The sequence below is a fragment of the Phyllobates terribilis genome, unplaced genomic scaffold (assembly GCF_046119375.1).
Source record: "Phyllobates terribilis strain yellow unplaced genomic scaffold, ASM4611937v1 Scaffold_5__5_contigs__length_657084704, whole genome shotgun sequence".
Classification (NCBI taxonomy): domain Eukaryota; kingdom Metazoa; phylum Chordata; class Amphibia; order Anura; family Dendrobatidae; genus Phyllobates; species Phyllobates terribilis.
In genome coordinates, this window is record NW_027362765.1 from 28563702 (window position 1) to 28591587 (window position 27886).

General features: G+C 43.5%; 1 protein-coding gene across 4 annotated transcripts in view; it reads left to right on the forward strand.

The window, feature by feature from the left end:
• LOC141271802 (oocyte zinc finger protein XlCOF7.1-like) overlaps nucleotides 1–27599 on the forward strand; it is an 83925-nt gene extending 56326 nt beyond the window's left edge. For 2 of the 4 annotated variants that reach the window (XM_073681967.1, XM_073681964.1), the window contains exons 2-7: nucleotides 3760–3907; nucleotides 4033–4212; nucleotides 4296–4419; nucleotides 4503–4600; nucleotides 6332–6422; nucleotides 25051–27599. In XM_073681967.1, coding sequence (XP_073538068.1) covers nucleotides 3830–3907; nucleotides 4033–4212; nucleotides 4296–4419; nucleotides 4503–4600; nucleotides 6332–6422; nucleotides 25051–25985 — 1506 coding nt within the window. In that variant the 5' untranslated portion in view covers nucleotides 3760–3829 and the 3' untranslated portion in view covers nucleotides 25986–27599. Of the gene's footprint in view, nucleotides 1–2255; nucleotides 2338–3759; nucleotides 3908–4032; nucleotides 4213–4295; nucleotides 4420–4502; nucleotides 4601–6331; nucleotides 6423–25050 lie in introns of those variants that run through there. The other 2 variants (XM_073681965.1, XM_073681968.1) reach the window with 2 other exon arrangements.
• Nucleotides 27600–27886: the final 287 nt, after the last annotated feature.

The following is a 27886-nucleotide window of genomic DNA, read 5'->3' on the forward strand; positions in this document are numbered from 1 at the left end:
GAAATTAAAAAATTTGGACCTAAAACAAAATTTTATTTGAAAAAAAATTAATTTTTCTTTTCTATGACCCAGCTTTATAAAATTCTATGAAAATGAAAAAATGTGAGTTCAAAATGCTCCCCACACCCCTAGATGAATTACTTGAGGAATGTAATTTCTGAAATGGGGTCACTTTTGGGGGATTTCTGCTGTTCTAGCACCTGCACATTATTCCAACAAATAATGGTTTCTGCCCACATATTGGTTATTGCCTCATTCTGGAGAAATTGCTTTCAATTTTTTGAGCTCCAATTTATCCAGCTACTCTTATGAAAAGGAAAAAATTTGGGACAAACAACATCTGTCTCTCTCACAACGTAAATCTTCATTTTCACAACCTAATGTTATAAACTTTTGTGAATGACTTCTGGATCCAAAAATGTTATTACTAGGGATGAGTGGACCCGTGGAAGTTTAGGTTCTGGTACCCAACCAGAACTTTACTTCAAAGTTTGGTTTGGGTACCAGAACTTAACCCGAACTTGAACCTGAAGCTGAACCCCATTGAAAACATCAGACAAAAAAAAAGTTACTTCAATAAATTGGAAATGATAAATTGGGCCACTTAGTTTTTCATTTCACTTTGCATTAATGCCTCTGAACCATTTGAAAGGTTAACAAACGTTCTGAATGCAGTTTTTCATGCAAAGGGATTAAGCATCGGTTACATTTTCAGGTTCTAAACGTGTAGGGGTTTTTAAATATTTTCCTGTTTTTACAGTTGTTTTTTTATTCATTGTCATTTTAATGAAATAGTAACGCATATGTATTTATTCGAAGACTGGGTGCTGTACTGAAGTCATCCTTTTCCTATATAGTATAAGGGGTGCAGTTTAAATTAGCAACACTGTTGGGGGGTTTCCTGATCTATAGGTACATCAAAGTCACTTCAAAACTGAAAAGGTCCGTAAAGAAAAAAAAAAAAGATGAAAAATTGCTGCTAAACTTTTAATGTCCATAAAAATTAAAAGGCGTTTCAAAAATGAGGCTGATGTAAAGTAGACATATGGGAAAATAATACTTCTTACCTATTTTGTGTGCTATGACTGTCTGTTATAACGGCGTAAAAACGAAATGTTTGAAAATTGCAAAGTTTCAAAATGTATCTTTTTTTCTCAATAGGCATCATACACTCACTCATGGTCCTGATCCGTATGCACCATACACACGCGGCTCCGCTCCGTACGCCTGGTACACACACGACTCTGCTACGTATGCCTCGTACACACGCGGCTCCGCTCCATACACCTCGTACACACACGCCTCTGCTCCACACATCTCGTACACACGCGGCTCCGCACGCCTCGTACACACGAGGCTCCGCTACGTACGCCTCGTACACATTCGGCTCCGCTCCGTACGCATCGTAAACACGCAGCTCCGCACACCTCATACACACGTGACTCCACACACCTCGTACACACGCGGCTCCGCTCCATACACCTCATACACACGCAGCTCCGCACGCCTCGTACACACGCGGCTCCGCTCCATACACCTCATACACACGCAGCTCCGCACACCTCGTACACACGCGGCTCCGCTCCATACACCTCATACACACGCAGCTCCGCACGCCTCGTACACTCGCGGCTCCGCTCCGTACGCCTCGGACACTCGCGGCTCCGCTCCGTACGCCTCGTACACTCACGGCTCCGCTCCGTACGCCTCGTACACTCACGGCTCCGCTCCGTACACCTCGTACACGCGCGGCTCCGCTCCGTACACCTCGTACACACGCAGCTCCGCACGCCTCGTACACTCGCGGCTCCGCTCCGTACGCCTTGTACACTCGCGGCTCCGCTCCGTACGCCTCGTACACGCGCGGCTCCGCTCCGTACGCCTCGTACACGCGCGGCTCCGCTCCGTACGCCTCGTACACGCGCAGCTCCGCACGCCTCGTACACGCGCTGCTCCTCTCCGTACGCCTCGTACACGCGCGGCTCCGCTCCGTACGCCTCGTACACATGCGGCTCCGCTCCGTACGCCTCGTACATGCGCGGCTCCGCTCCGTACGCCTCGTACACGCGCGGCTCCGCTCCGTACGCCTCGTACACACGCGGCTCCGCTCCGTACACCTCGTACACACACGGCTCTGCTACATCCACACTGTAAACCCCTCCTGACCCCACACATAACCTTCCCCTCATCCAGCACCATGACAACCAGCACAGCAGAGTCCTGCATCCACTGAGGCCCCTGATCATGTGACCCCTGACTCCTCCCCTCCTGTGACCTCATCACAGGTCCTGTGCGCACAGAGCAGCCATATATGTGGTGGAGGCTCTGCAGGTGGAGGTATGTGGGGAGACCCCATTACTGGGCGCAGGGGGCAGTAACACCTTCAGCACTGAGACTGTTTAGGTGTCTTTGTTTTGCCACCTTCTAGGGATCACAACATACGAACCAACTATAAAAGACAGGAATCCAGGAAACCCGTAGTCCTCACATAGTACATTGCCCTTTCTTGTCACCACACACAGTATAATGTTCCCACAGTCCTGAAATCCACACACAATATGATACTACAAGATGCCCCCCACAATATGATACCACCCACTTCACCACTGCCTCTACCCCGACCCTCGTAGACTTTTCTACATTGCAGACCCCATAGATCGTTATTCGGCATCCAGACCAGATACCAATAAATACAATAATGGAACAAGAAGCTGTCCGTTCCCTCTCTCGTCACTGAGCCTCTGCGTCTGAGAGCACAGCAGGCGCGATTATGTCATTACATCGTGTGAACTGTGCCTCAGTATGAATGGCTCATAATTAATGTCTTCATGTCCTATGGGGCATGTGCGGGGACGACATGATGTTCCCTATGGGGCATGTGCGGGGACGACATGATGTTCCTTATGGGGCGTGTGTGGGGACATCATTCTGTGCCCTATGGGGCAAGTGTGGGGATATCATGCTGTGCTCTATGGGGCGTGTGTGGGGACATCATGCTTTGCCCTTTGGGGCGTGTGTGGGGGGACATCATGCTGTACCCTAAGGGGCAAGTGTGGGGACATCATTCTGCATGGTGGGGCTGTGTGGGGATATTATACTCTGCAAGGGAGCTGTGTGACGACATCATAATACGTGGGGGAGGAACTCTGGTGACATAATGTGTAGTGCAGCTTTGTGGAGACATATTCTGTAGGGGGCTGCATGAGATCATCATAGTGCGTGGAGGGTTCTTTGGGGATATTGTACAGTGGGGGGCATCATACTATATAGGGGGTCTGTGTGGGGATATACTTACTGGGGGCTCTGTGGGGAAATCATACAGTGTGATGGGATATTATTCAGTGTGAATGGGTTTGTGGGGACATCATACTGTTTGAGAAGATGTGTGTGGACATCATACTATGTGGGCAGCTGTGTGGGTTCATCATTTTGTGTTGTAAGCTGTTGATTAAGGTGCAAATGTTGAATAACAGGAGCAGAATAATTTACTGCTTTACATGACCTTTATAAAAATCAGTATATTATTTGTTTTTATTAACTGATACAGGAAAGAACACTTTACATGTATTAACAGTAGCAGCGATTCATCAGACATAATTCTGCTCAAGATTAAGTGATAAAAATTGAAACAATAAAAATGAGCAGAATTAAGTTCTGCCGTCTCGTTCTTTGATGTGGCCCCTCAGAAAAATTAATCGCCCACCCCTGTTACGCAGGATTCTTTATGATGTTACGTTGGCTCATCTTCTTCTCATTCAGGTCTCTACAATATCAGATCCTCTCAGTGGAAATCTATATTTAGATAATTCTCCTGAATGATTCGTCAAGGATGGATATGGACAGAAACAAGATGGTGGAGAGGATATTACACCTCACCCTAGAGATCCTCTTCCGACTTACTGGAGAGGTGAGAGATTCTGATGACGTCACATTACATCATTCTTATCTATTGGAATAACGGACAGAACTGGAGAGGTGAGGACTCTGGAAATGTCTGTAGTGAGATTTATTAATGTGTCTCTCCATAACCAGGATTACACAGTAGTGAAGAAGACCTCTAGTGAGCGCTGTCAGGACCCTGTGTCTGAGGGATGGAGAAGAATCCTGAGCCCAATCACAGGGCCTCCACCTCACCCCCTGATACATGAGGACATCAATGACCAGAAGATCCTAGAACTCACCTATAAGATGATTGAGCTGCTGACTGGAGAGGTGACACTGCTGGGAATGCTGGAACATTATACAGTAACACTTTAAGGAAACGGGGGGGATGACGGTATCATTGTATGTGTCAGGTTCCTATAAGGTGTCAGGATGTCACCATCTATTTCTCCATGGAGGAGTGGGAGTATTTAGAAGGACACAAAGATCTGTACAAAGACATCATGATGGAGGTTACCCAGCCCCTCACATCACCAGGTAATAGACCAGATTAAATACACACAGCCTATAATTATCTGTATGTAAAAAATGAATTCAGACCCTGTATGTGTTTCCTCCAGTTTTATCCAGTAAAAGGACAACACCAGAGAGATGTCCCCATCCCCTTCTTCCACAGGTCTGTAAACAAGAAAGTCCCGATGTTCTTCAGGATCATCAGGTAGATGGAGAGAAGGTGTGATGAGATCTCCACTATGATGTGTAGACGGCTGTGAAGGTCTTGTGTTCAGTCTTGTTTTATCCACTAGTATTATATGTTTTATCCTTATGTAATAAGTATGGTGGAGATGCCAGGATTAGAGCTGATTATACAGGTGCTTCTCACAAAATTAGAATATCATCAAAAAGATAATTTATTTCAGTTCTTCAATACAGAAAGTGAAACTCATATATTATATAGAGTCATTACAAACAGAGTGATCTATTTCAAGTGTTTATTTCTGTTAATGTTGATGATTATGGCTTACAGCCAATGAAAACACAAAAGTCTCAAAACACAAATCTCAGTAAATTAGAATACTTTATAAGACCAGCTTGCAAAACATTTTTAAAATCCAAAATGTTGGCCTACTGAAATGTATGTTCAGTAAATGCACTCAATACTTGGTCGGGGCTCCTCCATCAATTACTGCATCAAGGCTGCGTGGCATGGAGGCGATCAGCCTGTGGCACTGCTGAGGTGTTATGGAAGCCCAGGTTGCTTTGATAGCAGCCTTCTTCTCGTCTGCATTGTTGAGTCTGGTGTCTCTCATGTTCCTCTTGACAATACCCCAGCGAGTTTGCTGGCCAATCAAGCACAGTGATACTGTTGTTTTTTTAACGAGGTATTGGTACTTTTGGCAGTGTGGACAGGTGCCAAGTCCTGCTGGAGAATGAAATTTCCATCTCCCATAAACTTGTCAGCAGAGGGAAGCATGAAGAGCTCTAAAATTACCTGGTAGACGGCTGCACTGTCTTTGGTCCTGATAAAACACAGTGGAGCTACACCAGCAGATGATAGGCTCCCCAAACCATCACTGATTGTGGAAACTTCACACTAGATCTCAAGCAGCTTGGATTGTGGCCTCTCCACTCTTCCTCCAGACTCTGGGACCTTGATTTCCAAATGAAATGCAAAATTTACTTTCATCTGAAAACAACACCTTGGACTACTGAGCAACAGTCCTGGTCTTTTTCTCCTTGGCCCAGGTAAGACTCTTCTGGCTTTGTCTATTGGTCATGAGTCGCTTGACACAAGGAATGCGACACTTGTAGCCCATGTCCTGGATACGTCTGTGTGTGGTGGCTCTTGAAGCAATGACTCCAGCAGCAGTCCACTCCTTGTGAATCTCCCTCAAATTTTTGAATGGCCTTTTCTTAACAATCCTTTTAAGGCTGCGGTTATCCCGGTTGCTTTTGCACCGTTTTCTACCACGCTTTTTTTTCCCTTCCACTCAACTTTCCATTAATATGTGAACAGCCAGCTTCTTTAGCAGTGACTTCTTGTGGCTTACCCTCCTTGTGGAGTGTGTCAATGACTGCCTTCTGGACATCTATCAAATCAGCAGTCTTCCTCATGATTGTGGAGCCTACTGAAACAGACTAAGGGACCTTTTTATACACGTAGGAAGCTTTTGCCGGTGTTTTTTGTGTTTTTTATTAATTATTCTAATTTACTGAGATAATGACTTTTTTTTTTCATTGGCTGTAAGCTATAATCATCAACATTAACAGAGATAAATACTTGAAATAGATCACTCTGTTTGTAATGATTCTATATAATATCTTAGTTTCACTTTTTGTATTGAAGAACTGAAATAAATTAACTTTTTGATGATATTTTAATTTTGGGAGAAGCACCTGTAGATGTGACTTCTCGATCTATCTGTGACTTTTACAATATTTGTTTCAGGGTGAAGATCTGACCCATATTAATACTACAGAGACCTATGTGAGTGGTGATGAGTGGTGTAAAGAGGAAATTCTTACATATGACTACCCAGGTGAGTAGTAACCAATAAATGCAGAGAAAGCACAAATTCTTCTCAGTCACCGGCTGTGGCTGCTTTATCGATGGTGTAGTCTGATGGTATCTCAATCATTTGATCACCATTTTGCCTCTAGACCACAACATTCTCCTTCACTCAAAATTACTTTGGCCATTGAAAGCCCTTTTATATAGAACTTACAACCTGGAGGATCCACCTACATCATGGAATTAGAAGATGCTGACCCTTACCTGCCCAGATCTTTAACCCCTTTACTCCCGAGGGTGGTTTGCACGTTAATGACCAATTTTTACAATTCTGACCATTGTCACTTTATGAGGTAATAACTCTGGAATACTTCAACGGATCCCAGTGATTCTGAGATTGTTTTTTTGTGACATATTGTACTTCATGATACTATGATAGTGGTAAAATTTCTTCGATATGACTTTCGTTTATTTGTGAAAAAAATCAGAAATTTGGCGACAATTTAAAAAATTTCGCAACTTTCAAACTTTGAATTTTTATGCCCTTAAATCAGAGAGATATGTGAACAAAATGCTTAATAAATAACATTTCCCACATGTCTACTTTACATCAGCACAATTTTGGAACCAAAATCTTTTTTGGTTAGGAAGTTATAAGAGTTAAAAGTTGACCAGCGATTTCTAATTTTTCCAACACAATTTACAAAGCCATTTTTTTTAGGGACCACATCTCATTTGAAGTGACTTTGAGGGGCCTTTATGAGAGAAAATGCCCAAAAGTGACTCAATTCTAAAAACTGCACCCCTCAAGGTGCTCAAAACCACATTCAAGAAGTTTATTAACCCTTCAGGTGCTTCACAGGAATTTTTGCAATGTGGAAACAAAAAATGAACATTTAACTTTTTTCACAAAAATGTTACTTTAGACACCAATTTTTATTTTTATTTTTGCAAGGGTAGCAGGAAAAAATGGACCACAAAATTTGTTGTGCAATTTCTCCTGATCACGCCAATACCCCATATGTGGGGGCAAACCACTGTTTGGGCGCACGGCAGAGCTCGGAAGAGAAGGAGCGCCATTTGACTTTTTGAATGTAAAATTTGCTTGAATAATTAGCGGATACCATGTTGCTTTGGAGAGCCCCTGATGTGCCTAAACAGTGGAAACCCCCCCCACAAATGACACCATTTTGGAAACTAGACCCCTCAGGGAACTTATCTAGATGTGTGGTGAGCACCTTGAACCCCCAGGTGTTTCACAGAAGTTTCTAACATTGAGCCGTAAAAATAAAATATTCACATTTTTCCCACAAAAATGTTTTTCAGCCCCCAATTTTGCATTTTCATAATGGAAACAGGAGAAATTGTGCCATATCATTTGTTGTGCAATTTCTCCTGAGTAAGCCGATACCCTTTATGTGGGCGAAAACCACTGTTTGGGCACATGGCATGGTTCGGAAGGGAAGGAGCGCCATTTGACTTTTTGAATTTTAAAATTTGCTTGAATAATTAGCGGACGCCATGTAGCGTTTGGAGAGCCCCTGATGTGCCTAAACAGTGGAAACCCCCCACAAGTGACACCATTTTGGAAACTAAACCCCTCAGGGAACTTATCTAGATGTGTGGTGAGCACCTTGAACCCCCAGGTGTTTCACAGAAGTTTCTAACATTGAGCCGTAAAAATAAAATATTCACATTTTTCCCACAAAAATGTTTTTCAGCCTCCAATTTTGCATTTTCATAATGGAAACAGGAGAAATTGTGCCATATCATTTGTTGTGCAATTTCTCCTGAGTAAGCCGATACCCTTTATGTGGGCGAAAACCACTGTTTGGGCACATGGCAGGGTTCGGAAGGGAAGGAGCGCCATTTGACTTTTTGAATTTTAAAATTTGCTTGAATAATTAGCGGACGCCATGTAGCGTTTGGGAGCCCCTGATGTGCCTAAACAGTGGAAACCCCCCACAAGTGACACCATTTTGGAAACTAAACCCCCTCAAGGAACTTATCTAAATGTGTGATGAGCACCTTGAACCCCCAGGTGCTTCACAGAAGTTTATAACATGGAGCCGTGAAAATAAAAAAATCAAACTATTTCCACAAAAATTATGTTTTAGCCCCAAATTGTTTATTTTCACAATGGTAAGTGGAGAAAATGGACCCCAAAAACTTTTGTGCAATTTCTCCTGAGTACGCCGATACCTTATATGTGGGGAAAATACTCTGTTTGCGCGCACGGCAGGGTTCAGAAGAGAAGGAGCACTGTGTTCCTTTTGAACACAAAATTGGCTGGAATTGAGAGCGGACTCCATGTCGCATTTGGAGAGCACCTGATGCGCCTAAATAGTGGAAACCCCCCACAAGTGATGCCATTTTGGAAACTAGACCCCTCAAGGATTTTATCAAGGGGTATAGTGAACATTTTGAACCCAGAGGTGCAACACAGACATTAGGTCATCATATTGAATAAGTTGTCATTAGTCTTGAGCCCAAGTGCTCGGTACTTGAGTTTGCATCGGGTATGCACCATGTATCGCGGGTGCTTGAGTGACATGCTCGAGTCCCCTCCCCGCATGTTTCACTGTTGTTAGACACCTAAAAAAAAACATTCGGAGATCGCCGCAAAGCATATTGGCCGGAGACTCGAGCATGTCACTCGAGCACCTGCGATACTCTGTGCATACCAGAGCAACTGATGCAAACTCAAGTATCAAGCACTTGACTCAACACTAGTTGCTATATCGTCATTTTTTTTTCTTTACTTTTGAAAAAAATCCCTAACTCTATAGTTTATTTTTTACACCTTTCCTCGTGACGTATAAGTGATGAGATTACTTTATTCTTTGGGTCGGTGCGATTACAGCGATACCAAATTTATATCGAGTTTTTATTATTGACAGCTGTAACACACTAAAAGACGCTTTTTTTTTTACAAAGACTAGTTTTTGCATCGACATATTTTGAGAGCTATAATTTTTCCATATTTTGGCCGACAGAGTCATGTAAGGGCTTGTTTTTTGCGGGATGAGTTGACGTTTTTATTGGCACCATTTTCAGGCATGTGACATTTTTTGATTTCTTCCTATTCCTATTTATGGGAGGCAGAATGAACAAAACCAACAATTCTGGAATAGTTTTGTTTTGTTTTTTTATGCCGTTCCACGTGTCGTAAAATTGATAAGGCAGCTTTATTCTTCGGGTCAGTACGTTTACAGCGGTACCACATTTATATTGTTTTTTATGTTTTGGTGCTTTTACACAATAAAAACTTTTCTATAGAAAAAAGAATATTTTTTGCATCTCTTTATTCTGAGAGCTATAACTTTTTTATTTTTCGGCTGATGGAGCTGTATGGCGGCTTGTTTTTTGCGGGACAAGATGACGTTTTCAGCTGTACCATTTTTATTTACATTTGTCTTTTTGATCACGTTTTATTCCATTTTTTGTTCGGCGATATGATGATAAAGCATTGTTTTTTGCTTCGTTTTTTATTTATTTATTTTTTTACTGTGTTCACTAAAGGGGTTAACTAGTGGGACAGTTTTATAGGTCATGTCGTTCCGGACACGGTGATACCAAATATGTGTAATTTTATCGTTTTATTTTTTTCATAATACTATTTATTGATGGGTACAATATATTTTTATTTTTTGGGGATTATTTTTTTCATTTTTTTTTTTTTTAATATTTTTACACATTTTTTTTTTTCACTTACTGATTCTTTTTTAACTTTTACACGTTGTCCCACTCTGGGACTTTCGCTTTTTGCAGGCTGTTCGCCTGTATAGCATAGGGATGCAGCACCATCCCTGTGCTATACAGCCTGTCAGCGCTGCACAGGCAGAAGATACTGTGATTGTGCACTGCTCTTGATCAAAGTATCTTTCTGCTGTCTCGCGACCCGAATGTTGTAATAACGATATCCGGGTTACCATGACAACCACAGGACCCGGCAACAGACAGCGCGGGATGTCGGTGAGGAAGGAAGTAAGTAATGGCGCTTACCTCCTCTTGCCACAGGAATGCTGCGATCGACTTCGATCGCAGCATTTCGGGGGTTAATGTGCTGTGAGCGGTGCATAGCACATGGCATCGGGTGTCAGCTGTGTCAATCAGCCTACACCGAGCGGCGATTCCGCCCGCACAGCCTGTTTGGGGACTTAATCGCCGATGTGTACTAATACGTAGCTTGTCCATAAGGCCCAGGGCGCAGATATGTATTAGAACGTATCATGTAAGAAAGGGGTTAAACTACAAAGCCAAATGACAGCGTACATAGAATGTGCTGATAAGTTAGAAATTCACTTGAAGTATAGTATGATGGGCCTCTAAGAGAAAGCAGAGGGTAATGATGTTGTTACCTTCCTAGAATCCTGATATCTTATTGGATGAATCTACCTTCTCTCCCTTCTGTGCTGCTGAATGTGCTCATATGGTCCCTACAAGACCAGGTCCAGTCTTTCTGACCAAACTTCACTTTTATGATCAACAGCATTAAATGCACAGTGAGGGCCAAGTGTGAATGTCTCCACAATAACAACAGAGTTTCCCTTTATCCTGAATATTCAAATTAATTTAAAAGCAACTAACTTCAAACAGGATTGTGATAAACTACACAAAAAACATTACACCTGTGCTATGATATACAGTAGGAAAAATAAGTATTTGATTCACTGCCGATTTTGCAAGTTTTCCCACCTACAAAGAATGGAGAGGTCTGTAATTTTTATCGTAGGCACACTTCACCTGTGAGAGACGGAAACAAAAAAAAATCCAGAAAATCACATTGTATAATTTTTACATAATTAATTAGCATTTTATTGCATTAAATAAATATTTGATACAATAGAAAAACAGAACTTAATATTTGGTACAGAAACCTTTGTTTGCAATTACAGAGGTCAGACGTTTCATATAGTTCTTGACCAAGTTTGCACGCACTGCAGCACCGATGGGTTGGCATGACAGCCCGGGGTCTGCAGGACACCTTTCTGGTGGTCATTGCCAGATTGCTATGAGCCTGTATACATGGTGATTGGGGTATACAGGCTCAGTGTATTTCAGATACTATCTAGATATACCTTTCAAGATTGACTCAGTGGCTCTATGTCGGTGTTTCCTCCTTATTTATAAAATAAAACAGAATAGGGAAACAAATAGTGCCGTTACCCAGTGGAACAATAGTTAAATAATGGAAAGTAGTGTTGTGATGATGCACAACACATGTAAGAGCTAATGTAGAGAGCTGCAGATAACACCAACCCTAGCAGGGTTCCAAAATGTATCAACGAAACGATGTGGAAGAAGAAATGTGTCTAAATGTCTGCGCTCCTCCGCATACAATGATAATCCAGTGTCCGATGAATAGATGAAAGAATTTTATTTGCTGAATTGATGAATTTGGCTTTTATCAAATAAAATCTTTCATGTATTCATCAGACACTGGATTATCATTGAATGCGGAGGCTCGTGGACATTTAGACACCTTTCTTCTTCCACATCGTTTCGTTGATACTCCTTATTTATGACATATTGATACTTTGATGTTGACTGTTTTTAATGCAATTGTTTAAATAAAATGTTCATAATTAGTGTTGAGCGAGCATGCTCGACACTGCTTGGTACTCGTCCGAGCATCTCACTACTCGGGATGTTCGGCGAGCACTGAGCATTTTCGGGTTACTCAGGCTTGAGCTCGGGTCTCCGCCCTGCATGTTCGGCGCTCTTTACAGAGCCAATGAACATGCAGGGATTGCCAGCCAGTCACTGTAATGCCGCAGCCATGTTGTTTGTGGGCATTACAGTGATTGGCTGGCCGCACAGCGTCACCTCGAGTATTTAAAACCGGGCGCCGCCATCTTGGACACAGTCCCTCCGGATCAGACAGTGTAGGGTCAGTGCTGCAGAGTTTGGAGAGATTTATACTGCAAAAGAGTTAGTGTAGGGTCTCTAAAGCCTGCCAAATCAAACAAACAGTCCTTCTCAGGACTAATATCCATCCCAGATATCAGGCAGGCAGGCTGTATAGGAGACACGGTGGTTATACCAACAAACGCTGCATTACAGTCCTGGGTGCTCCTATTGGTCAAATTGCTAGACTTATCCCCTGGTCTCAGGGGCCAGGAAAAATCTTTTTTTTTTTTCATCTAAATCCTGTATTTTTTTTTTCCTCAGACTGTACAAATACGCGTCTTATTAACCTTTTGGTATTCACCCCCCCCCCCCCCCCAAAAAAAAAATAAATAAATTTGAGTGTGTCTGTGACTGTTCAGACACCAATATATCTGTTTAAAAGAGTCTGGTGTAGGTCAGATAACTAGAACTGTGGTTTTGCAGTTCCACGATTGAAATCTCTGTATTATCCTGCTTTTGGCATTTTTTCCGTAAAAAAAAACAGTAATAGTGTCTCCCTGACTGTTCAGACACCAAGATATCTGTTTAAAAGAGTCTGGTGTAGGCCAGATAACTAGAACTGTGGTTTTGCAGTTCCACGGTTCAAATCTCTGTATTATCCAGCTTTTTGCCTTTTTTACATAAAAAATAAAAAAAATTGAGTGTCTCGCTCAGTGTTCAGACACAAATATATCTGTTTAAAAGATTCTGGTGTAGGCCAGAGAAATAGAACTGTGGTTTTCTTCTTCCACGGTTCTAATCTACTTTTTATTACCCTTTTTCCATTGATAGTGTGAGTGTAAGCTATTTTACTTCATTTACATAGAATCATAGAATGGTAGAGTTGGAGGGGACCTCCTGGGTCATCTGGTCCAACCCCCTGCTCAAAGCAGGATTCACTAAATCATCTCAGACAGATGTCTGTCCAGCCTCTGTTTGAAGACGTCCATTGAAGGGGAACTCACCACCTCTCTTGGCAGCCTGTTCCACTCATTAATCACCCTAACTGTCAAAAAGTTTTTTCTAATATCTAATCTGTGTCTCCTCCCATTTAGTTTCATCCCATTGCTTCTAGTCTTTCCTTGTGCAAATGAGAATAAAGATGATCCTTCTACAATGTGACAGCCCTTGACATATTTGTAGACAGCTATTAAGTCTCCTCTCAGTCTTCTTTTTTGCAAGCTAAACATTCCCAAATCCTGCAACCGTTCCTCATAGGACATGGTTTGCAGACCAGTCACCATTCTGGTCGCTCTTCTCTGAACTTGCTCCAGTTTGTCTATGTCTTTTTTAAAATGTGGTGCCCAAAACTGTACACAGTATTCCAGATGAGGTCTGACCAAAGAGGAGTAAAGACCGATAATGACTTCACGTGATCTAGACTGTATGCTTCTGTTAATACATCCCAGAATTGTATTTGCCTTTTTTGCTGCTGCATCACACTGTTGACTCATGTTCAGTCTATGATCTATTAGTATACCTAAGTCTTTTTCACATGTACTGTTGCTTAGCTCTATTTCTCCCATTCTGTATATGCTTTTTTCATTTTTATTGCCCAGATGTAGTACTTTGCATTTTTCCCTGTTAAAAACCATTCTGTTGGTTGCTGCCCACTGCTCCAGTTTATTTAGGTCTTTTTGAATCCTCTCTCTCTCTCTTCTCTAGTATTCGCTATCCCTCCTAGCTTTGTGTCATCAGCAAATTTAATCAGTTTACCCTCAATTCCTTCATCTAAATCATTGATAAAGATGTTGAACAATACAGGTCCCAGGACGGAGCCCTGTGGTACCCCACTTGAGACATTCATCCAGCTGGATGTGAAGCCATTTACAACCACCCTTTGAGTCCGATCACTAAGCCAGTTATGAATCCACCTAACAGTTGCCTGGTCCATTGCATACTTGGTCATTTTTTCAATAAGGATGGTGTGAGATACTTTGTCAAATGCTTTGCTGAAGTCAAGATATACTATATCTACAGCATTTCCCTGATCCACCCAGTCAGTGATTCTGTCATAGAAGGAAATTAAGTTAGTCTGACATGACTTGTTAGTTACAAACCCATGCTGACTCTGGTTAATCACTTCATTCTTATCCATGTACTTACATACATGTTGTTTAATAATTTGTTCAAAGATCTTTCCTGGTATAGAAGTCAGACTCACCGGCCTATAGTTCCCTGGGTCCACCTTCTTCCCCTTTTTGAAGATAGGAACAACATTTGCTCTTCTCCAGTCTTCTGGGACTTCTCCTGTTCTCCAAGAATTTTCAAAGATTATGGAGAGTGGTTCTAAAATTTCTTCTACGATCTCCTTCAGTACTCTGGGGTGTAATTCATCTGGACCTGGAGACTTGAACTCATTTATGTTAGCTAAATATTCCCTCACAATCTTTCTGTTTACAGATAACTTGGATTCCTCTATTCCTTTAAAAGGACAGTGAAGATCAGTTGATGTTACATTTTCTTTCTGAGAGAAAACAGATGCAAAATAGGAATTAAAAAGTTCGGCCTTCTCAACATCCTCTCTTACCATTTCTCCATTTTCATCCTGTAAAAATCCTATAGCATCTTTGACTTTTCTTTTACTTTTGACATACCCCCAAAATCCTTTTTTATTGCTTTTGACATCTCTTGCAAGCCTTAATTCATTGTCAGCTTTAGCTAACCTGATACGTGCCCTGCAGGATCTGCAGACTGCATTATAATCTTCTTTAGATATGCCTCCCTCTTTCCATTTAATAAACATTTCTTTCTTTCTTTTTAGCATGTGTTTAAGTTCTGTGTTCATCCATCCTGGTTTCCTTAAATGCTTCCCATTCTTCCTACTTTTCGGGATTGTTAACGATTGTGCTTTGAGAATCTCATTTTTAAAAATTTCCCATCCTTCCTGGACATTTTTGTCCTTAAGGACATCCAGCCATTGGATCCCTCCTATTCTCTTTCTGAGTCTCTTAAAATCTGCCTTTCTAAAATCTAACCTTGAAGTTTGAGTCTTCACATGTCTTCCTCCTCTAGTTATCCAAAATTCTATAATAGCATGATCGCTGCCTCCTAGGGTCCCAGCCACCTTTACCTCCTCAACCATTTCCTCCCTGTTTATAAGGATTAGATCCAAAGTATCAGATCCCCTTGTTTTCTCCCCTACCTTTTGGAAGATAAAGTTGTCAGCAAGAGAGGATAAGAATTTGCTTGACCTGTTAGTTTTACTTGAGAGAGATTCCCAACAAATGTCTGGATAGTTGAAATCTCCCATGACCACTACGTCATATTTTTTGGAGAACTTGGTCATTTGATACATAAAGAGTTCATCCATATCTTCAGCTTGCCCAGGTGGCCTGTAGTAAATGCCTACAATGGTGTCCTTTCCGTTGTTCTCTCCTTGTATTCTTACCCAAACAGTTTCCACAGAACTCCCAGTCTCTGAAGCTTCAATCTCTGTGCAGATATACGCTTTTCTAACATACAATGCGACACCTCCTCCTCGTTTATCAAGTCTGTTTCTTGCAAATAAGTTGTATCCTTTTAGCCTTTTATTCCAATCATGTGTATCGTCCCACCAAGTTTCAGTGATTCCAATGACATCATATTTCTTTTCCTGCATTAGTAGTTCCAATTCTCCTTGTTTGTTGCCCATGCTTTGTGCATTTGTATAAAAACATTTTAGTTTGTGATTGGTTTCTCTTCCTCCCATATTTTTATTATTTAAATTGTTTTGTCTTTGTTCTTCCTTTCCACTTCCAGTAGCAGAGATCTCAATAGTATTTGTCAGTTGTATGGCTTTTTCTGGCCTTTTGCTTCCCTTCCCACATTGCTCTAGTTTAAAGCTCTCCTGATGAGTGTAGCAAGGCGACTTCCAAATACATGTTTTCCAGTCTTCGTAAGGTGCACCCCATCTCTAGCAAGTAGTCCATCGTATAGGTAATTCATTCCGTGATCCAGAAATCCAAATCCTTGTTGACAGCACCATCGACGTAGCCAGTTGTTCACCTGTAGAATCTTATTCCACCTCATTATTCCATGGCCATCCACTGGGAGGATGGATGAGAAGACCACCTGCGCTCCCAATTCTTTCACTTTCTTGCCTAAGTCTTCAAAGTCACTGCAGATGGTTACCAGGTCCTTTCTTGCGGTGTCATTTGTCCCCACATGTATTAGCAGGAATGGGTAGTGATCTGTAGGTCTGAAGAGTCTTGATATCCTGTCAGACACATCTTTAATTTTTGCTCCTGGAAGACAGCACATTTCTCTTGAGGTTAAGTCTGGTCTGCAGAAAGCGGCAACTGTTCCTCTTAACAGGGAATCCCCCATGACCACCACTCTCCGTTTTTTCTTCACAACATTCTTCTTTCTCCATCCAGGAGGATTCTGAGGGCTTACAAGGTTATTCATTGCTGGCAAAGTCTTATTTTGCTGTATTTCTTCATGGTTCTCCTGCGTGAGAGCCTGGTACTGGTTCCTGAGCAGTATGGGTGCTGACTGCCTCTCGATCCTCCTGCTTCTGTGGGTCACATGCTTCCATTCCTCTGTTTCGTCAGGTGCAGTTCGAATTTCTTCTCTTTCTGAATCATGAAGAGATAATTCTGCTCTAAGAACTCTTCACCTTCCTTAATGATTTTCAAGGTAGTTAACCTCTCTTCTAGATTTCGCAACTTTTCCTCCAACAGGGACACAAGCTTGCATTTCTGGCATGTGAAGTTTGGCTTTTCCACTGGCAAGTCTGTGAACATGTAGCAGGATATGCAGCTCACCAAATGGCTCCTGGACTCTTCCATGTTCTTACTGTTAATGTTCTGAAAACAGTGAAAGAAGCTTAAATAAAAAGCTTAAAAATGCGCGCGCCTGTAGGCGCGCGGTTTACCGATGTCCTCTTTTCAGCTCCAACAGCCAAAATCCAGTGTTCTTTGAGCTCGCGGAGACTCTTCACTTACCCCAAAATGCAGTGGGAATATGCAAATTATCTCCTCAGGACTCATCCCCTGGTTTACCGATGTCCTCTTTTCAGCTCCAACAGCCAAAATCCAGTGTTCTTTGAGCTCGCGGAGACTCTTCACTTACCCCAAAATGCAGTGGGAATATGCAAATTATCTCCTCAGGACTCCTCCCCTGGTTTAGGAGGATGGGCAAGGCACGTGGCAAGGGACGTGGAACTGGACGTTCTGGTGATGGTGCGTGTAGAGGACGGGGCCGTGGCCAAGGTGAAAATGTGCCACAACCAACAGCCACATCTTCTCGCTCCCATTTCTTGACCGAATTACTAGGGAAGCACACTACAACACCAGTATTGCGAACTGATCAGTGTGAACAGGTTATTAATTGGATAGCAGATAATACTTCCAGTTACCTGGGCACCACCACCTCCGATCTGTCAAGTTTTAGTAGCCGTGAGTCTCGACCGCATACTCCTCCTCACCCTGATGCTCCTTCCTCCCACCATGCCGAGTGTCGTCAGACAGCAACTGATCCCACACTTGGACACTCTGAAGAGCTGTTCACTGGTCCATTTCCATATTTGTGCCCCTCGCCTGCTCCGCTTGAAGTGGTGGAAGAGGAGATCCCATGTAGCAATGGCCAAATATTTGAACAGCCACGGCCAGAGGAAGTCGACGCTGGCAATTTGTCACAAGAGGTGGACGATGACGAGACACAATTGCCAGGAAGTGAGGAGGAGGATCGTGGTGCGCAAGTGGAAGAGGAGGAGGTGGTGGATGATCTAGTAACTGACCCAACGTGGCAGGAGGACACGCAGAGTGAGGCCAGCAGCACACAGGGGGAGGGAGGCAGAGTACCCCAACAGGCAGGAAGAAGCAGTGTGGTGGCCGCACACAGAAGGCGGGCAAGAGTTCCCCGTAACACCAACACTAGGGACGTTGCCAGTGCAACCGTTAGGTCTTCCAGAGTCTGGAATTTTTTTAAAGACTCTGCTGATAACCCCAAAAAGGCCATTTGTACCACCTGCCATGCCAGCATCAGCAGGGGTGACAAAACTACCAGCCTGACCACCACCAGCATGATCAGGCACATGTCAGCAAAGCACCCGACTTTGTGGGGCGAACCCCTGGGTCCACGACCAGTTTCAGCGGGTGTCACCACTGCTTCTTCCGCTGTTGTGCGTGTAATAGAACCCCCTGTTGTGCGTGCAAGGCAATCCCCTGTCCATACTGCATGCAAAGATGCCCCCTCCTCTCAGTCTTCACTTGTTATGGCAGTTTCTCAAGAAACAGCATCAACATCCACGTCCCACCGCAGAGTTCAATTGTCCATATCCCAGAGCTTTGAACGAAAGCGCAAATTTGCAGCCAACGCCCCACAGGCCTCAGTCCTAAATTCGCACATTTCACGACTGCTTGCTTTGGAAATGCTGCCTTTTAGGCTGGTGGAGGTGGAATCCTTCCGCAACCTTATGGCGGTGGCCGTCCCTCGGTACTCGTTCCCCTGACGACACTATTTTGCCCTGTGTGCCATCCCCGCACTACACAAGCACGTGCCCCAAAACATCTGCTGTGCCCTCAACAACGCAGTTACTGGGAGAGTCCACCTGACAACAGACACGTGGACAAATGCTTGTGGCCAGGGACGGTACATCTCCCTGACGGCACACTGGGTAAACATAGTGGAAGCCGGGACCCAGTCGGACCTTGGGACGGAACACATCCTCCCCACACCTAGGATTGCGGGCCCCATGTCAGTCAGAGTTGCCCCCACAGTGTACAGCTCCTGCGCATCATCCTCCTCCTCCTCATCATGTTCAGCCTCCATCTCAGTTATCACCACATCAGTTACAAGCTGGAAGCACTGCAGTACTGCCTCCGCCAAGCGGCAACAGGCTGTGCTGAAACTCATTAGCTTAGGTGATAAACCTCACACTGCTTGTGAGTTGTGGACAGCTGTGAAAGAGCAGGCAGATCTGTGGCTGAGACCGCTGAACCTACATCCTGGCATGGTCGTGTGTGACAATGGCCGTAACCTGGTGGCGGCTCTGAGGCAAGGCGAGATCACACACGTACGATGCCTGGCTCATGTGCTTAACCTCGTGGTTCAGCGGTTTCTTAAATCATACCCCGAGTTGCTAGATCTGCTCGTCAAAGTACGCCGCCTGTCAGCTCATTTTCGGAAGTCGGCTACAGCTTCCGCCGCCCTTGCTGTGTTGCAGCAGCGTTTGCAGCTTCCGGCACACCTACTGGTGTGTGATGTCCCCACACTTTGGAACTCTACCCTCCACATGTTGCAAAGGATTTGTGAGCAGAAGAGAGCAGTTGTGGAGTACCAGCTGCAACAAAGCCGTCGATATTCAGGTCAGACTCCACACATAAGACCTCAGGAGTGGACCTGGATGTCTGACATATGTACCATCCTGACAAACTTTGAGGAGTCCACCAAGACGGTGAGTGGCGATGACGCCATCATTAGCGTCAGCATCCCACTTGTCTGTCTTTTGCAACGCTCTTTCCAGAGAATTAAAGAGGAGGCATTGCAGCCACAGTATGATGAGATGGATCAAGAAGCCGTAATGTGCGATTACACACAGCCCAGCCTCATCTCATCCCAACGTGCATTGGGGGACAATGAGGGAGAGGAGGAGGAGGAGGAAGAACAGGAGCTGGTATCATGCGCTGTAGACGGTAGTACCTGTACAACTGTCATACAGTCGGTTCAGCGTGGGTGGCCTGAGGACAGGGGGGAGGAGGAGGAGAAGAGCATGGTCAGTCGTTATCTTGGTGAGGAGACGGAAGTCGTGCCCGTTACCAGTCTGGCACGCATGGCTGACTTTATGTTGCGCTGGCTGCCTTAACCGTGACCCTCGCGTTGTCAAAATGTTGGGTGACAGTCATTCCTGGTTGGTGACACTTTTAGACCCCCCGCTACAAGGAGAACTTTCACTCTCTTATTCCTGAGGTGGAGAGGTCTACAAAAATGTGGCAGTACCAGAAGGCCCTTGCTGCAGAACTGTTAAAAAAAAAAAAAATACCCATCTGAACACGCTAGCGGCTGAGGTCACAGTTCGTTGACCAACCAAGGCGTACAGGCGAGAGAGACGCAACTGCAATCCAGCAGAGGCAGGGGAACTCTGTAACATTCTGGGACAGTTTTCTGAGACCCGTCCAGCTTACAGGCCCTGAGGCGTGGGGTACTCTCACAAGGAGTGGAAAGTTTCAAAAGATGGTGAGGGAGTACCTTGCCGACCGTACCAGCATCCTCCGTGATTCCTCTGTGCCTTTTAATTATTGGGTATCCAAGTTGGACACTTGGAATGAACTCGCTCTGTACGCCTTGGAGGTCCTGGCCTGCCCTGCTGCTAGCATGTTATTGGAGCGTGTTTTTAGTGCCGCTGGGGGAATTATAACTGATAAGCGCACTCGCCTGTCAACTGACAATGCTGACAAGCTGACCCTTATCAAAATGAACAAGGGCTGGATGGGGCCAGACTTCTCATCACCACCAAATGACAGCAGAGTAACATAAAGTCAAATCCACTGTGTTATTTCGGGAGGTGTATTCCCATGCACCGCTTCACACCCACACATGGGTATACGCTTCCTCATTTCGGGTGTTTTTTGCTCTTCTCCTTATCCTCAGCCTCCACCAACACTTTACCACCAGGGTGACCGTGGTCCGTGTTGCCAGCATTGCAAGTTCCTCCGTCCTAATGTCTTTAATATGCTGTACTGCATGGCTCTTGTAAGGGGCATTAAAACCGTCTTGTTAAGCTACTCTGACCTCCACGTCTCTTCCAAGGGGCATTAAAACCGTCTTGTTAAGCTACTCTGACCTCCACGTCTCTTCCAAGGCGCATTAAAACCGTCTTGTTAAGCTACTCTGACCTCCACGTCTCTTCCAAGGGGCATTAAAACCATCTTGTTAAGCTACTGTGACCTCCACCAGTCTTCCAAGGGGCATTAACACCGTCTTGTTAAGCTACTGTGACCTCCACCACCCTTCCTAGGGGCATTAAAACCATCTTGTTAAGCTACTCTGACCTCCACGTCTCTTCCAAGTAGCATTAAAACTGTCTTGTTAAGCTACTGTGACTTCCACCACCCTTCCTAGGGGCATTAAAACCGTCTTGTTATACTACTCTGAACTCCACATCTCTTCCAAGGGGCATTAAAACCGTCTTGTTAAACCACTCTGACCTCTACGTCTCTTCCAAGGGGCATTAAATCCGTCTTGTTAAACCACTCTGACCTCCATGTCTCTTCCAAGGGGCATTAAAACCGTCTTGTTAAACCACTCTGACCTACACATCTCTTCCAAGGGGCATTAAAACTGTCTTATTAAGCTACTGTGACCTCCACCACTCTTCCAAGGGGCATTAAAACCGTCTTGTTAAACCACTCTGAACTCCACAGCTCTTCCAAGGGGCATTGAAATGTTGTTTTTAATTAACTCTAACCTCCACGACTCTTCCAACGGGCATTGCATTTCCTCCTAATTTTAGTCCGCTTTTGCTTTTCAATGCATAGTCGAACACTAAGGGAGACCCACTCCCCAATAATGGGTAGAAGGTTTTTAGTACGCTGTAATCCAGGTCTGTGTCAAGGGACATTGCAGTTCCTCATAATTTTTGGAAAGCCTTCCATTCACTGCTTAGGCCAACAGTGTACAGGAGACCCAGTTGCTATAAATGTAAAAAACTGTTTAGTTAAGGCCCTCTGACCTCCATGTCACTTCCAAGGGGCATTGGAGTGCCTCTAAATTTTTGGTAGGCATTGCACTCACTGTATGCCCTATAACTGTGTAGCCGAACCGCTCCTTTTGGTACAGAAACATATCCTACAAGACATGTGTGGTTGACTGGCCTGATATTGATGTGAATGGTCCCTGTTCCTCCTGCTCTTTCTCCTTTGCCACCACCTCATCCATCATTCATCACCTGAAGCTTTGTTTTAACGGGGGTCATAGAACTGGGATAGTAGCAGGAAAACATCCAGCAATCCTCGGAGGAGGTAGGATATGCGCCAAAACGCTGACCACTTCAGGCCTAGCCGGTACTAGATACATGCGCTTGCATTCCAAGGAACAGAAAGGAGATGGATGGCCTCATGATCATGAATAATTTACTCGTTGTGTAGGAGGCCGACCACTGCTGCTGTCTACCTTCTGAACTTTGTGTTGAAGCCTGATTGACCCAGGACCCGCAATCCTCTATGTCTGGGAGACGTGTTGCATCCCAGTGTCCAACTGTGTCCCGACTTCCACAATATTAACCCAGTGTGAAGGCGTCAGTCAGATGGACCATCCCTGGCCACCTTCACTTGTCCACGTGTTTGTGGTTAGGCTGTCATTGAAATAGAGGCGGCTAGGGACCGTTTATGGACACCCGGCCGCCCCCAGGCGGCTGGGGACCGTGTGTGGGCACCCAGCCGCGGGGCGGCTGGGGACCAAGTATGGACACCCGGCCGCCCCCTGGCGGCTGAGGACTAAGCGTGGACACCCGGCCGCCGGGCGGCTGGGGACTGAGTATGGATACCAGGCTGCCGACGCAGCCATGACTTGGTGGCCAGATTCCGCCTCCACATGCCTAAAAGGCCGAATTTCAAGTGCAAGCAAGCAGTATGGTATTGCAGCCTGGGGTGTGGGTGGGTGGCAGGCTGCATACTTGCGCTTGCATTGCAAGGAATGGGGGAGGTACAATTGAACACTGCCCTGGGACAAGGATAGTTGCAAGTCTGCATCTTCTGATACGGCAAGGATCACTTCTGATGGGCACACTTTTAGGCAGTGACCTGGGTGTCAGAGATGCTTCCAGGGGTCTTCCCCATGCTGTTCCCATGTCTTTTCAGCACTGTATGCATGTGTCACACAGCACATGTCCAGATAAGGTTGTAAAATGTTAAGATGACATTTCCCGGTGAATGCATTTGTCACGGTTGAAAGCAATACAAAAGTGCAAAAACGCATAAAAAATGCTACTTGTGAACATAGCCCAAGGTGTGGAAGAGTATTTTTGTTTTTGGTTATTTATTTTACCTTATACACAAGTCTTTACCCTGGAAAGGATGTTCCTTAACATATTTCACAGGAAAACAGTTTCTCTTTAGTTTTTGAACGTTTTATTGTGAGCCCGTAAAAGTGGCTTAATACCTCTGACCACGTTGTTGACAGCAGTGACCTGGGGGTCAGAAATGCTTCCTGTGGCGATCTCCATGCTGTCCCCATGTCATTTGAGCACTGTCACTATCGTTTTGGGCACTTTTTAGGCTTTCTACAGACTGCCGGGGGTGCCGCCGCAAAAATGCTCGGGTCTCCCATAGACTAACATTGGGCTCATTGCTCGGGTCGAGCACCCGAGTATCACGGTGAGCTCGGCCCGAGCTTCGAGCACCCGAGCATTTTAGTGCTCGCTCAACACTATTCAAAATTTATTATTAATTTTGGTGGTTTATTGTTGCTCCAATTTTCTTTTTCCCTTTATAAGTATGCTATTCGGAGTACTGCACCGCGTCATTTTTCGATGCTATTGTTGCATGGTGTGATACTAGATACTAGTCCCTGACCGATTTATGAATATGTGTTGTTGGGATATCTTTGTACTAATGCCAAATACATGGATGCTAAATGTGGTTTGGGCACACTGCAAGGCTCAGAAACGAGGGGGAAATTTGACTTTTAGAGAGCTGATGTTACTGTATTGGTTTATGGAAGCCATGTTGCTTTTCAAGAGCTTTTCAGCCACTAATAATGTGGAAACCTCTGTTTTTCCATTGACAGAGGATGGACCTGAGTGGCGGCTTGTTGTTAGCAGAATAAGTGCAAGTTTTTATTGGTATCTTTTTCACCTACATAACATTTTTTAGTGCCTTTTTATTCAGTTTTCAATCATTTTTATTGAACTTTTTTATATAAGACAAATATGGGAAGGGAAGAGGGAAGATTAAAAGGAAAAGGAAGGAAAGGGAATTGGATCTTTTTTGGGGACAAACAAGAGAGTAGGAAGAGGAAGGAAGGTTTGAGGGTTAGGGGAAAAGAGAATAACATTCCCTATGAAGATAGGGAAAAGACAAGTAGACATATTAGTTATGAGTGCAAGCCAAGTGTAACACATGTGGCTTAATCTTATGTTGTTAACAATAAACAATCATAAACATAGTATACTAGAGAATTTTATACTGATTAAGCATTAATACTTGTCAGGGTTGAGGAGTACCTCATGGGTAACTCGTCGACTCTTGGGGAAGAGGGGGATGGGTTTGGTTCAAAATGTAAAGTACATAAAGTGGAATTTGGGTTGTCATATATATTTTTACATTGAACACTTTGAAGCAATTTTTCACTTGTCTGTACGAACCATGTTCCATAGTATCAAGACGTGACAATGATAAAGGTTTGTAATCCAAAGAAAGATGTTTGTAGATGTAATCCAGGATCAGTAAAACTTTAATTGTTTGCTGTGCAGTCCAGTATTTACAGACAGTTGTGGTCTTTTGTGTATTTTACTCTAAAAGAATGATCTTCTCAAAATCAAAGGTTACAATTTTTAATCCAAGTTGTGAAGCTTTGAAACAGGATGAAGAAAGTAGGCCGTCATGTAGTGCCTTTTTATTCCAATATTTTGGAGGCAGTATGAACAAACAGTTCAACACCACCCTCCACTGGTTCATTCTATGAGGTTTTTTATTAGACTGTGAACTGTCATTGTCTTAGTGAATAATTCAATTTTGCTACATAACTTCTTATTTCTATGGACATTTTAAGTAGAAATGTTAAAAAATATAAACTTTAAGGATATTTTATTGAAAAATAATAATTGTTTATATTCTTGGCAGATGATTGTATCAGGAGATCAGAGGGACAACTGACATCTTCAATTTTTAAATCAGATGACCTTGAGTTCACTCAGGATACAATTGAAGTGAATGTTATTACTCTAGATATACCGTCATGCCATGACAGCAAAGATCTATCAGCTGATCCTATGGAAGAGGTCCTATCTTCTGATTCATTATCGACTATTAAGAAAAATAAAAGTTACAAAAGAGGCATTACAAAACAAACTGCTGTTAAAGCAAAGAAGAAATTTTCACATTTAGAATATGGAAATAGTTTGCCCCTCGAAAAGTGTTTTGCTAAACATCAAAAAATTAACACTGAGCAAAAGAGATTTTTTTGTTCCACGTGTGGTAGATATTTTAGACAGAAATCAATTCTTGTTAGACATGAGAGAATTCATACTGGGGAGAAGCCATTCTCATGTTCAGAATGTGGAAAATGTTTCACAGAGAAATCAAATCTTAACGCACACCAGAGAAGTCACACAGGAGAGAAACAATATTTATGTTCAGAATGTGGGAAATATTTTATCTGCAAATCGCATCTTGTTACACACCAGAGAATTCACACAGGGGAGAAGCCTTTTTCATGTTCAGAATGTGGAAAATGTTTCACAGAGAAATCAAATCTTATTGCACATCAGAGAACTCACACAGGAGAGAAACAATATTTATGTTCAGAATGTGGGAAATATTTTAACCGGAAATCGATTCTTGTTAAGCACCAGAGAACTCACACTGGAGAGAAGCCATATTCCTGTTTAGAATGTGGGAAATGTTTTAACCAGAAATCGCATCTTGTTAGTCACCAGAGAACTCACACAGGGGAGAAGCCTTTTTCATGCACAGAATGTGGAAAATGTTTTAACCAAAAATGGTACCTTCTTAAACATCAAAAATCCCACACGGGGAGAAGCCATTATCCTACCTAGAACGTGAAAAATTTATTACTGGAAAGTTATATTTTGTTGATCATCAAAAATTAACTCACATGGGGAAGAAACCATCTATTTTATTGATAAAATGTAAAAATATCACAAGTCGTATAATTAATTGCGATAGGGAAATTAGGTTGGAACTTGCTGCATTTTTTGGACTAAAAGATGAACTTTTAGCAAGAAAAAATCTTGCTAATTAGTAAGTTTGTCTTCTAGTCTAGAGGCAGCTTTCTGTGAGAGAGAGAGAAATGCTGATGCAGCGTCTTTCCCGATCACTGTGAAAACTGCTCTCTCCTCCTGCCCCATACTGATCTATGTGATCGGTGCAGAACAGGAGAGAAAGCTACCAGGACCTGCACAGAGGCTGCATATGCTTATTGAGTAGATGAAACACCTTCCACCCGAGTAGCTCTAGGGCCTTTCCTTGTTTGTTGGAAGGAACTGCAAAATGTATACACAGTGTGTGTGTATTACATGTGCATATTCAGCAGCGCTGTCTGTGCATGAAGATGTGTGTATGTACATTTCGTTATGTAGCAGAGCTTTGTGTGTATGTAAATTTCCCTGCGCAACAGCTGTGTGTGTTTGTAAATGAATGAATATAGCAGAGCTGTGTTAATGTAGGAAAGCTAGGTAGGACAGGGTTAAAACCTATCACTGTAGGTCCTGATAATGTGCACCTGTCTAGCTTTGTCTAAAGCCAGGCCATGTATTCATTTTTAGTAAGTCAGCTGGGGGAAGCTGAGCAGTTTATGTCTTATAGCTGGTAGGTGACCAGGAAATGTGAGCTGTCTGGGAGGTGAACACTTCTCTGTGGTACTGGTCCTGAAGAGAAACCAGTGTTGATTTACAGACTGTGCCTGCAACAACTAATGCCTGTGCTGTGAATACAACCATGTTTATGTACAGTGCCTACCCTGACAAAAGGACTATATGGTTTATTATATGTTTTGGACTGAAGACAACCTGTTATGTTCTTATGCTGGAGAAAGCATTTTCATTTGGATTGTGGAGAAACTTAATAAACCATACCTTGTTTTGCTTGTGCTAAGTCAGTGCTGTGGGAAATCAAAATCCATTTTGTCTTCTCAGCTCCCATTTTATGCTCTAAAATCTATCAGCCAGCACTTTTACACAAAAACCTTCCCCCTACACATTCCAAGTCCCTGAGATTCTGGATCAGACCAGACACTTGACACAACTATCTCTGAATCCCACAAAACAGTTTCTTGCTTGTTGGAATAGAGCCCTTCTAACTAGGGGTGTATATAAACCCCTCCTGCACTTAATTAAAGTGGAATCTTATGCTGGACACGATGAGTGTGCGTTTACTGTATTGATTCTCCGAGCTCGTTCTTTCCACCTCTAATCCGGCCTCACAAATCAACTCTGGTGGGCATGTTGCGCCCACAGTGCCTACTGCTGAGGGTGAATCCCTACAAATGGTGTTTGAATGTGGAGCACAGTTCCAAAGAGCACAGGTGATTACAGTAGACATCTGGCCTTGGAGCTTCGTGACCCTGGTAAGGGCCACATTTCCGCATGTGCTAGTCCCTGGGAAGGGATGAGGGTGTGGTGTATCCATGTAAACGGCAAGAACTATTCCATGTCTCAGGACTGTGGGTTTGTCCTGATTTAACAAGTTTGGAAACCTTGAAACACGTTTACGCAATAAACCACAATTATACCACATCTCTGTCTATGATGGTACTTTGGATACTTGGCAGCACAGATTTTGAATCACCCGATTCTTCATTCTATTCCATGGCCCAAGTCGACATACGCACAAACTGTGGTACGAAGTGAGAGTGGTTAAAGACATTGCATGCTATTGTTAGCGGACATGACTTTCCATTGTTTTGAGACTTATGGGCTAAAGCTATAGCACCCAGTAG